The 12161-nt window shown below is 47.7% G+C and overlaps 1 protein-coding gene across 8 annotated transcripts in view; it reads right to left on the reverse strand.

The window, feature by feature from the left end:
• Window positions 1-12161, reverse strand: part of FRMD4B (FERM domain containing 4B) — a 132157-nt gene that overhangs the window by 9464 nt on the left and 110532 nt on the right. For all 8 annotated transcript variants that reach the window (XM_068202224.1, XM_068202227.1, XM_068202228.1 and 5 more), the window contains 6 exons: window positions 4598-4674; window positions 4064-4202; window positions 3425-3566; window positions 3161-3294; window positions 2951-3070; window positions 1469-1697 (listed from right to left, as the gene is read on the reverse strand). In XM_068202224.1, the coding sequence (XP_068058325.1) occupies window positions 1469-1697; window positions 2951-3070; window positions 3161-3294; window positions 3425-3566; window positions 4064-4202; window positions 4598-4674 (841 nt within the window). The remainder of the gene's footprint in view (window positions 1-1468; window positions 1698-2950; window positions 3071-3160; window positions 3295-3424; window positions 3567-4063; window positions 4203-4597; window positions 4675-12161) is intronic.

The raw sequence follows: 12161 nt of genomic DNA on the forward strand, positions 1-12161 counted from the left end.
AGGAAAAGAAAAAAGCCAGCCTTAAGGTACAGTGCTGGATTCAGGGGGGGTGTGCAATGCTGACATATTCAGATATGGTGACATATCTGAATTTAAATCCCAGGTCTGTGCAACTCCCTGCAATGGAGGAAGAAACTCTGGGCTAGAAAGGGAGGAAAGGGAAGAGAAAGTGGAACACAGAAAGCAGTGCAATATGTCCTTCACCTCCTATCCTTGGGGCTGGGATGGAAACAGCTATGGTTTGATACAATTAATCAATGGGACTATTTAACATATTACTTCCAACAAGTAATTCACAGACTCAGGTGACTCATCATTGCTCAGCCTTCTGAAACCCAGAGCTGGAGCTCGAGAGCAGCACTGGTAACCATGACAAGGTTACACATAAAATCAATTACTGAAGCAGGGGACAACTCTGCTTCAGGGAAACAAATACATGCTGCAGGGTGAGAGCCTGGGACTGAAAGGGAATGCAGCTCCTGAATGCTGGCTTGGACAACAGGGCAAGAAACTACCAACAACAACAATGGCACCCATGGATGGATAGATCTCCCTGCTCACCAGCCTTCCTGGTCATTACCACACACCAGGGGCCCAGGTAATACAGGACCTTCCACAATCAGTATCCAGACTGGTGAGCAAGAGACTGGAAAAACAGATGTTTCCCTCCCCTCTGTCAATCAGGAACAAGCTGGGCCACATTAAATGCCGATCATCAGCCTTTCAGAATAATCGCGTTGTGATGATGGATAGCCCAGTGATGCTGTGGTGTGTCAGGGGTAAGGATCCAAAACTCCTTCAATTGGCTTGGATACTAACAGGTTTCCACACATTATCCTACAAAGCAGCAAGACTCTCACTTCCCTTAGGAGAAAGACACTCTCAGAACGGAGGGGCCGAGAATATCTGCTTTTACTGCTCTCATCAGTGGCAAATGGATTTAGTAAAAAAAAAAATCTGTTTGCTACTAATTGCATTCATAAACTCCTGAACTTCACTTATGACTCCTGGGAAATCAGGAATTTTGAATCAAGAAGCAATGTCCTCCATGCTGCAGAAAACCCTGCCTGCTCTATTTCTGCTGGAACGGAAGCACCGCAGGAGGGACGGGGGAGAGATGTTGCATGTGGCAGCTCAGATGTACAACTGCCCTCATCACACCAGGAATTCAGGCATCAGAAAAGCTTCACCCAAGGTGTTGCTGCCAGCCTTTCTGTGCACAGCACCTTTAGCCCATACCTGCTGCTGGAACATGTCTGTGCTTGCCCCTAAAACTGTGGCCTACTCTGCCCCCAGCCTACAGCAGTGCACCGAGTGCATCAGATGCAGCAGTTTCATCTTCTTCTTCTTATTTAACTGCCTTGGAGAAGATAAGAACCATACAGAGAAGATGTAAACAAAGTTTCTAAGTAAGCCAAATTGCTCTTTTTCCCTCCTGTTTGCATCAGAACATGGGGAATTCTCTCACCTGGCAGAGCCAGAGTTGATTTCTGGGTTGGCTTTTTGCCACACTTGATTCTATATTCATTTATGGAGTTTTCGATCTCTTGCAGCTTTTTTACAGCATCAGCATACTCTTGCTTTCTTTTCTTCTTCACGTTTTTGCACAGGTCTGGCTCACTAGCAAGTTTCTTTGCAGCTTCCATCAGCTTTTGGTGTATGATAAAATTGCTTTCCAAGTCCTGCAAAGTAGGATCCTGCAAAGTCATGAGATGAGTTATTTCCTTGTACTCCCAAAAGAAATTATCAATGAAAATAATTTTTAAAAAGTACTATTTTTGTGGCAATGAAGTGAAATCTTGAGCACAAAATACAGAAATACCGAAGTTCATACACAAGACAATCTCAGCATATGAACGTCTTAGATCTTATTGCTGGCTAGGATACAATTTTGAGATCTCTTGGGCAAGGTCCAAAGCTCTGAAGCCCAGATGACATAACTAGCACAGGCTCTTAAATTCAGGTTTAGGCTGCTAAACCTCCTGCTATGAGTCCAACCCTGAAAACATCGTTCAAAATGTCTCCCTACTTCAGAGAATATAAAAATGGAAATTGGTATCACCATACCTACGTAAGACAGAGTTTCAGGCTTTAATTAATTGTTTGTAAACTACTTTGAGAAGCTCAGATGAAAGGCACTGCAGAAGTGCTAAGCAACACGTTATTAAATCTGGTCAGCAGGATTTTGGTTTAATAGCATTTAAGCAGTCCACAAAATCACTTTGCTGCAGACAAGGAGCACACCAGCCCTGTGAGGCAGGGCAGTGAGTTTCTGGTGAAAGACAGATGCCAAGTGCCCAACACCTACTTACTTGGATGATACAGCTTGCTAACAAATCTCACAAGGAATGAGAAGGAATGGAGTGTATCCAGAAACTGCAAACATCTGAATTATCCTATCACTCCAGTCGGTCCCTGCCAGCAAAGTTCATTTCAGCTTCTTGAGCAATGTAGGGAGGTTTTATTCAGGTGGAACCTTCATTAAGCCACAGGTAAAACTCCTCCTCATGTCACCTGTCACAAAACTATGCTTGCAGACAGATGATTTTGCAAGGAGGACAGAGCACACCCCTGCCATGTTCTGGGTTCAAACGCCATCTCAACATGACACAAGTCAATGCTCCAGAAAAGCCATGGGCTGCCAAATGGCATTATGCACCAAATCTTCTCCAATTAGCAGCAAAATATCCATTAAAATTCATGGAGCCATGGCCAAAACAGGTTGGGTCAACTTAAGGCCTTTAGAAACAGCCAATTTTTCTGGTCAGTTCAAAGCATGGCTGAAAGAAGGGCAGAACCCACCAAAATTTCCCACTCCACGCCAGCAACTGCCCCAGCTGCCTCCTCCAAAAACACCCAGGGAAGAACTGGATTATCTACAAGTGGCTTTGGCCACTGCCACTGCTCTGACCACCCCAGCCCTGCTGTGCAAACAAGCTGCCACGCTCACCTCCTCACTGGGGAGCAGGTTGTCATCCAGCTTGAACGCCGTGCCAACGCGCCGTCTCACCTGGGGAGGCTCCTCTCCAGCACCCAGAGGATACTCCTTGGGCATCTTGCCTGTCAGCTCCTGGGGAACAACAGAGAGGGCTCCAGGTAAGGCCCAGTGGGGGAAAAGGGCTCCCACCTGCCTGACCCCAGCGTAAGGTGCAGTTCTCACCGCCTCTCGCAGGCAGATTTTCTTCAGCTCCTCAACCTTCTGAAGCAGTTTTTCCTGAAGGAGTTTCTCTTTCTTCTTTAGTTCCATAATTTTCTCCTTCTTCTGTTCTTCACTGACCTCCGAATCCTGAGAGCCTGGAAAACACACTCTGTATCAGAGGATTTCCAGGTAAAGGCCATTTTCATTGTATAGCAATCTCATTTGCCTTTTAACAAACACAAGCCCCATTAAACCCAGCTACTTCACATTTACGTGCAGTATTACCTGATGAGATCAAACTGCCATTGCTGGCCATAATAAGCTGGTTCTTGGCCTCCAAAGTCACCAGCTTTGACACTTTTGGAGTTCCCATCTCTGTCAGATCCATGGCAATATCATCCAAACTTCTGGCTGACGGAATTTTTGCCTGAAGGAGTTAAAAAAAAATCCAGCCTCATTGAGTTACCTCTAATTAACTTGAGAACACATCACAGAAGATGACATTTCACACATCAACTCCCACAAAATTAAGGGCTAAAGCAACAGCATCACACAGGTGCTTGTGGTATGCAAGGGCTGTTTGGCATTCCCTTCCCCTCTCCCCCAAAACCTGAAGCATCTCCCAGCTCAAAATCTCTTCAGCTTTCAAAACAAACACAGGAAAGGAGACAAAAGAAAAGGCAGATTAGACACCCAGACATGGGAATTCCCTCTTCCGTGATTACACTTCCATAGGCCTTAACTGCAGGCAGGCAAAAGAGATCAAATACCAATACCACCACTAACAGACTGCTCAAAAAGCTGAAAAAAAACTATTTGTAGTTTTTCTCTGGACAGTAGTTCATCCATGGAAAAACATATGCTGAAGGGTATACAGGAAAGGTGTTGAAACCCATGCTTGCAGTAAAATGCCTCATAACTTACTTTGCTTTGCTTCCTGTCCAAGTAAAACTGGTGCTGACTGATTGCCATCACCCAGATGGACTTGATCAGGGAAGTGTTTGCATACCAGGTCTGCACCACCAGCCCACTCTGACCAAAGGTCCTTCTTGACACTGAAATTCTGAGGAGGTGAAAAGAAATGCAATTTCAAGAGAGGTCTTTGAGGTTTAAAGTCCACAATGCCTCTCTCTTAACCAGGTGAGGCTCAGCTTTTATTTTAGGGATGCAAAAATTCAGATTTCCTTCATCCCATCATCCAGTGCTGCTGCAGATTGGGCCATGACAAACAGTCCATCCCCTGCTCCAAGAACTCCCTGAATGGACACACAGGGAGTTTGAGAGGCACCCAGAGCTGTGACAACCCCAAACGCTGGATCAGGATCAGTCCCAAAGCCCAGAGTAAACTCAGGTGTTAGCTCTGAGGCACCTCCCACCCCATCCACCAACAGTTGATGATGAGTTCCCACTCTGGGTGAAGATTAACCCCAATGACAGAACTGCCTCCTCCAGCCTCACCTGCGGGGATCGTGCACTTCCACAGCAAACTTCTTCTCACGGAAATAGAGATTTTCCAGCTGTTTCCATTGAAATAGCTAGGAGAATTGGAAGAGAGAAGCAGAACATGGTCACTAAATCAGACCTCTCACCCCAAGGTGATATAATTTCAGCAAATTACAATTCCTGTGTATCCTCAGCTATGGCATGGACTGAGCAATAACTACATTCATAACATCAATTAAAATAAGCACATAAATATAGGATGCCCCCTCAGTAATTTCACACTCTTACAGACAATGTGTTGCAAATTGAGGATTTTGCCAGTGACAACATCTGCCTCCATCAATAGCACATTTAATTTCACTGCTAGAAGTTCCCAGAGATCTTGGCAGGGCAGCTGAAGTAATTTTCTCTCTGATTAAACACAAAAATCTCTTTACAAAGTAATTGTATAGACAGCTATGGTCTACTTCCCTGAGTCAGAACATCCCCAGGGAATGGCAGCAGCTTGGAAAAACCAAGACTTTTCTCTTGTGAAGAAGCTCTGTGAGACATCCAGTGTGACATTTTGGAGCAGAGGTACAGCATGTACAGAACAACAGCAGCTACAGGAGGAAGCCACCCCCAGCACATCCTCCTGCTGGAAACCCACATATTTCCTGCAAAGTGCCAGCTGGGAGAAGAGATCAAAGCCAGTCGGGGCTTGGCAGCTGCACCCGTGGGATCAGAATCTCATATGAATTTGCTCTCCTTTCACAGCAGCATCAGCCACCCGCTGGGGATGAGCCATGGGGGCTGACATCTGCCCAGCCCAGCCCCGCAGGTTTCAGCAGCACCACCTCCTGCCCCCTTCTCCAGCAGTGCCAGGGTGCCTGGATGCACATGAGGACCCACAGGGTGTCCCCAGGGATGTCCCCCTGACCACGAAGGGCCGCACAGGTGGAGCAGCACGCTGGAGTTTACATCAGCTGCTTGCCAGAGCCGCAGCCCACACGGAGGTACCGGAGGTGCTTCCATCCAGCTGGGCAGGCAGGGACAGGGTTCAGTGAGAGATCAGCCCCGGACACCAGGGATCCAGCCCAGGGATCCAGCCGAGGCACCCAGCCCCTCACAGCAACTCCCTCCTTCCCTCACTGGAGTCTTTCCAAATCCTCCAAGGGTGCAGCCACCCCACCAGAAACCCCCAGGACACACAACACTCCTGCTGGCCTTTGCCAAAACATGACATGCCATGCTACCTCCCAGTACAGAAGCACTTCAGGTTTTGTAAAAAATGAGGTCTTAGGCAGTGATGCATCTGAAACATTTGTAACACAATGAAACATAACCCAGTACATTTGTGTTTTGGGGGAAAAGTGGCTCTTTCAGCAGCCTCTGCCTCTGTTTAATTTAAACTTTCCTAGGAGTACAACTGACTATAAGAACCTGCAGTAGAAAAAGTGAAGCCAAGTGGAAGCGCAATTTACTTGAATTAAAAAATTATCTTCTAGACCGTTGTGGAAGTTGCCCTCTGCTGCTTAAGTAAGTTTATGTTTGTCTCACAGACCTCCTGCCCAGCCACACCGCTGTCAGAAACGCCTCTTTACAACTCTGCACTGAACTTTGAAAATAACTACATTTACAAAAACGCAAAAGGAAACAACCCAAGCAGCCTGTCAGGACCTTGAGCAACAGGCGCCCCAGCAGCGATCCCAGCCGGGATGCCGCCACAGCCGCGGCTGCCTCCCCGCGTCCCGCACTCACCTCGCCGCAGCCCCGATCCCGATCCCGGCTTCCCGGCCCCGCCGGGCAGTGGCAGGGCTGGCATGGGCAGGGCAGAGCCGAGGCGGCCGTGCCGTCCCTCCGTCGTGCTGCTCTGCTTTGGCAGCTTCGCCTCCCACTGCTGACACACGCCTGACATCACCGCCCACCCGCTCCGCTGCGACGCCTCCCACGCCCCTTCCCCCAGATAAAAGGAAAGCCCAACAGCGGAGGGAACAAGGAGGATTCTACCGAGGGGCTGCACCCCCTGGAGCACCCCGGGTGCCTGTGGGAGCCAGGGGCGTGGGGGCTGCCCGGGGTCCCCGCGGTGCCGTGTCCCGGCCCCGCCAGCCTTGACTCACACCCAGAGGCAACAGGTTCAACCAGCAGCATCGTCCCGGCTCTCCCGGCCGCCCGCTCCCACGCTCGTAAAAACCATGGGCGTGCTTCAAACATGACCTCTGGAAAAGAAACTGCCTCGCTGCGCCTCTTATCGTGGCGGGGAATGGCTCCCCGTCCCCTTTATCACTTCCTTCGGGTTTTTCCCCTCCGGATGCGCTCGACATTCCTGAGGGCTGCGGGAGAAGGGGGCACCTGTCCCAAGGTGAGGAGGGTCGCGTTTGGCAGGAGGACAAAACGCAGCAGCCCCAGCACCTGGAGCAGCCTCCTGCCCTGGCAAAGGGACACGGGGGTCTGTGCAAATCCGACACCAGGATCACTTCCAGCGCCGAGAAAAGAAAAAAAAAATAAAGGCGTTTGCATTTTTAAGAAAACCCGCATGGAACTGCCTCAGGATGTGGGCAGAACTTTGCTCCATTTCCTCCCCACCCTGTGAGATCCATCCCAGCCCAAAAGGAGCTGACGGGTGCCCCAAGCATTCGCAGCTGGGTACATTCAGCACAAAGACATCTCTGCCTCCTTGCCCGAAGTCTGGGATAACTCCAGCTCCCCCCTCTGCTGTTCCACAGCAGCAGAGATGGGAATTGGTGTTGTACTCAAGACACATTTTGCTCTTGAGGACCCAAAAAGTGCCCTGTCCTCAAACTATCTCACTTAAGAACAATGTAAGCCCCTTAGCTATCACCTCCTCTGACAAACCCTCCTAACTCAGGTTCTTGTAAAAAAGGCTGGTGATTAAATGAACAGCTTCAGAGTAAGCTGTGAGCCAGTAATATTTATACAGATACACATAATAATCCTGAATATAACTATTACACTTTTCTGCCTAACACACTTGGATTCATGAAGATAAGAGGGGAAAAAATGGACTCGATACAAACAAGGACAAAGCAATAAAGTAGTAAACTTTCTTCAGCTGAAATTTTTCTAACTCGTGGTCAAAAGGCAGCACTCAGGAAACTGTCACTGCTCTAGAGATATCTTGCTCCCTTCAAATACTCCCTACCCTGTACAGACACGTTCCTAAATAATTCCTAATTTCAATCTTACCTAAACTACATGCATATTTAAAGACAAACGAGTGGCAAAAAAAATCTGGAAATCTGGAACTGGTTTTTGAGGGCTGGAAGAACAATTAGGAATAATTAAAATGTTTTTGTGGAAGTTTTGCAATGTATGTTCCCTTTAACCAGATGATTACGTCCACCTGAGCTAATTAATGTTTTCTTAATAGCCTTCCCATCCATGCATGTTGTCAGATCCTTAAATGCTCCTGAAAACTACTGAGCATCCCAGGGGCTGCCTGTCTGACTCTGAGTAGAACTTGGCCTGGTCAAGGTTGTTTTTCTGATTTTTTTTTTTTTCCTGGTAGAAGGCAGAAGTGCAGCTCTGATCACATCTCATTACCCAGGCACCTCTGTGCACCAGACTCCTACCACCCAGCTGCTGCTTTTCTAGCCCATGAGTTTAGGCTTCCCTACTGGGATTCAATTCCAGATTATCAGGGAGCACTGAACAAAAAGGAATCTCCCTCCTTCCCGCACAAAAAGAACGGTAATAGTTTAAGGCAACCCAAATGGACACGGCACGCCTAAGTGTTCAAACATCTTAAAAGCAGCAGCGGGTTTTTTACCCGGCTGATCTTGCATCCCGTTTTGAATAAAATGCTAGTTTGTCCCTGCCTGACAGCAGGAGCAAACTGGCTCAGAAAAACGGCCCTGTCAGGATGGCAGGCAGGAGCTGGCAGAGACCCTGCCCAAAGAGACGTGCAGGAGAGCTGCTCAGGCTCCTGGCTCAGTATTGCTGTGAGCCGGATGGGTTTTGTTTAAAAAACAATTATTTTAATATTTTTTTACAAAGTTTCTTTTTGCAACAAGGTGTAAATGTGGAGAGCAGCTCAGTGCAGGGGCTGTGTGGCCACATGCTGCTGCACCAGCCCAAGTGCCAGAATTGCACCTGGGATGTTCCCAAAGTTAGTGACAAATTCTGACCAAGAGCTAAATTACCCAAATCTCTGGCTTTCCACCCAAAGGGTCTTTGAGTAAGGTCAGCATGGAAGTGCAAGCCATGCCACAGTGTTTGCAGCAGCCTTTCCCTCGGGAAGCACTTCCAAAGCACCTTGTGGTACGTGCGGTGCCTGCAAGGAGGCTCAGCAACCAGCACCTCGGGAACTGGCTGGGAACAGCAACCTGCAGACAAATCTGGCAATTCAGAGCAAAGAAACATAAAAGATTCCTGCCCACAGGAATGCACCCCACCCGATGAGGGAAATTACCACCCTGGCAGCAGCCTGGGAGCAGGCTGTGTTTCAGCCCCTCTGCTGCACTCAGCTGTCTGGCACCCTGCCTTCAGCTGGAATCCTGTGTTTCACTGCTGCTGTGCCTGCCCATGGAGGGAGGCACCTGAGGAGATGGCAGCAGAGCCAAACTGCCCCACCTGCAGCAACTTCAGAGGGAAAGAGGCAGATAGCTCCCACCTGTGCCAGCATAACTCGGCAGAGCTCACCTGCAGGCATCCCTCATCCCTTAAATATTAAGCCAGTCCTCTAAAAATCTCTTCAAGCGCATTTTTTTTCTAATACCTTATGATGCTTTTTTTCCTGGTCCTCACTAGCACTGGCATCATGAGACTGAGAGATGTCTCAACATCAAACTGCCCAAATGTCTGTGTTTTGCAGCAGGTAATGTTCAAGCAACTTTCTGCACATCTGGAAAGAGCTGAATTTCAGAGCAGCCTGGCAAAAACTCTGTGTTTTTTTAAGGAATTATGTGAGCTTAGTATCTTCTATCTAAATCAATGGCTTGGTGAGAAATAAACACCATAAAAGAAATCTCTACCTAATTAGAGCTGCCTGCTGAGAAGGCTGCTCCAATGCTGCTGTGTTCTGAACTATTCAGCAAAGCAGGACAGCAAATTTACATGAAGTAAATGTTGTGCAAGGGAAAACTTTCAGCATCAACTTTTAGCGTATGTTGAATTAAGAAAGAAGTATCATAATACCTCCTCCTCACACCTCAGGAACAACGCATCCCGACAAAGAGCAAGTCATGCAAAAGTGTCAGGATGCTTGCAAGGATGAACAAAGAACTCCTGGACAAACTCAGACACAAAAAGACCCCTACAGAGGGGTGGGAGAAATACAGAGAAATTGTCTGAGCATCCAGGGGTCTGGTTTGGAAAGCTAAAGCCCTGAAGTATTAAATACAGCCAGGGATATTGTGAAGGTGACGAGGCCCTGGCACAGGGTGCCCAGAGAAGCTGTGGCTGTCCCCAGATCCCTGGGAGTGTCCAAGGCCAGGCTGGATGGGGCTTGGAGCGGCCTGGGACAGTGAAAGCTGTCCCTGATATGTAGCAGGGGGGTTGAAATGAGATGATCTTTCAGGTTCCTTCCAGCCCACACCATCCTGTGATCATCACTCCCCATTTCAAAACGAGTATATACTAACAAAAACACTTCTGAGAACACAAAGCAGTCAAGACATCAAGCAGTAGAAACGATTTTCTTGGACATTTGAAACAATACCACAGCAAGATTAGTTCTTCTCTTCAGATAACACAGTTGATTTATCACGAGGGAGTCGCCCACAGAAACACAATGAAGTGGGAGAACAAGTCAAAGAGCCAGCAAGCTGCCTTCTCCAGCCCTCAGAGGATCCTCACACACTGGCTGAATGCAGAATAAACTCAACTCATGCCTCAATACACCCTCCATTAACAAGACTTATATTGTTTATCTCACCAGTGAGAAGAACGGGGCAGAGATAAAGGGAGATCTATTCTGGCTTCAAATGACAAACAAAGTCCTGGGACCTGTTTTATACTTTTCCTGATTGATTTGGAGGATACTGGGGACAGGATCTTGGCATGCCACCTCACAGCAAGCAGGAGGCACTTCTCCAAGCAGGAGGTGACTCTCAATATTAACTGCAACTGAAAGAGAATATGTTTGCAAAGCAGCAGGACTGCAGAGCTAATCCCAGGTCTGAGCTCAAATCTGAACAAGGGTTGCCAAATGCAGTCTGTTTTAATGCCCTGTGAGACTTCAGGATGATAATCAAGTGAGCTCAGTATAACCTCCAGCCAGCGTGGAGCCACTGCTTTTATCTACAAAGACAATTTTCACAAATGACACACAAAATAATTCTCCCTTTTCAGTCTGTCACAGAGCTGGAGCACAGTGCTTCCCTCAGTGCCTCACCTGGCAGTCCTGGGTGATGGGGAACACTTGGGCTTTTCTAGAAACTGCTCCCAAAGCAAGACAAGCTCCCAGGAGTGACTTGGAGCAACAAAACTCCCTTGTCCAAACCATCTCAGGTCAACCAGCAAAATATTAATAGCTGGAGCCAAACCTCCCCAGCCAGCTCTGCAGAGACAGACAGCCAGGGCAGGTTCTCCAGGTCCAGCCCCGAGTCATGCACCAGCCTCCCCGACAGCGCACGCTCCCCTCACGGATGGTGACGCTGGAGCCCTGGCAGGGCTGGTGATAGGGATCTGGAGATTGCTTCACCCCGGCCTCTCCTGCAAGTTGCTTCCTGTGAGGAGCTCTCAGCCTTGGACTCCACGCACTGGTGTTGATCCAATAACAAAATCTCGGGATAACCACTGTGCTCCAAGGCTCGTATTTAGGTGTCTTTGCCTGAAGACCTACTTGGATAAAGCCAAAAGATTTCACTTTTTTAAGAGGGTGGTTATATTTCTTTGGATTTAACAGATCCTCCATTAATGGGTGCAGCTAATGTAGATTTTATTTCTATTATGAATAATAAGATTTTATTCTAAATATGGAGCTGGCTCTTGCAAGATGCCTGTGATTCTGTGGTAAAGCAAACACATCTGACGGCACTACAGAAAAGACAGGGAGCAGAATAAATTTCCCTGGTGTGAATTCACTGAGGTACAGGAACCAATTCCTGTTAAAAGCCTCCCATCCAAAATGCTGCAGCTTTCCCATCACAACCAGTGTCAGAGAGGTTTGCACACTCAGAGATCACTTGTAGCTTTAAATATTCAGGAAGGCCAACTCGGTCTTCATTAGACTTGGACTCAGCCTTTCCCTCTTATTATTCTCTATTTATCTATCAGCTGCATGTATATTTAAACATCACCAACTGGAGAAGTGGAGCACAATGAGGATGCTCTTTCCCAGATGGCTGGGGATAAACACAACAGCAGTTTTGATCCATGGCATAAACAGCTAGATAACACCAGCACACGGCAGTTGTGAGTTTGGCTCCATTCCAAAACAGCAAAGCAAGAAAATTCTGCTAAATCCAGCAAAACTAGCACTGCTGCTCCAAAAGACAGGAATAGTTTACATGCCTATTCCCCTCTTGCCTGCTGCTTCAGAGAGACTCCTAGGAGATTCAGGCAAGCTGTCCATACTCCTCTCTCTCTGAAATAAATTCTGATACATTCATAAATATGAACAAACAATAACACTGAT

The sequence above is a fragment of the Anomalospiza imberbis genome, chromosome 11, assembly GCF_031753505.1.
Source record: "Anomalospiza imberbis isolate Cuckoo-Finch-1a 21T00152 chromosome 11, ASM3175350v1, whole genome shotgun sequence".
Taxonomy (NCBI): Eukaryota; Metazoa; Chordata; class Aves; order Passeriformes; family Viduidae; genus Anomalospiza; species Anomalospiza imberbis.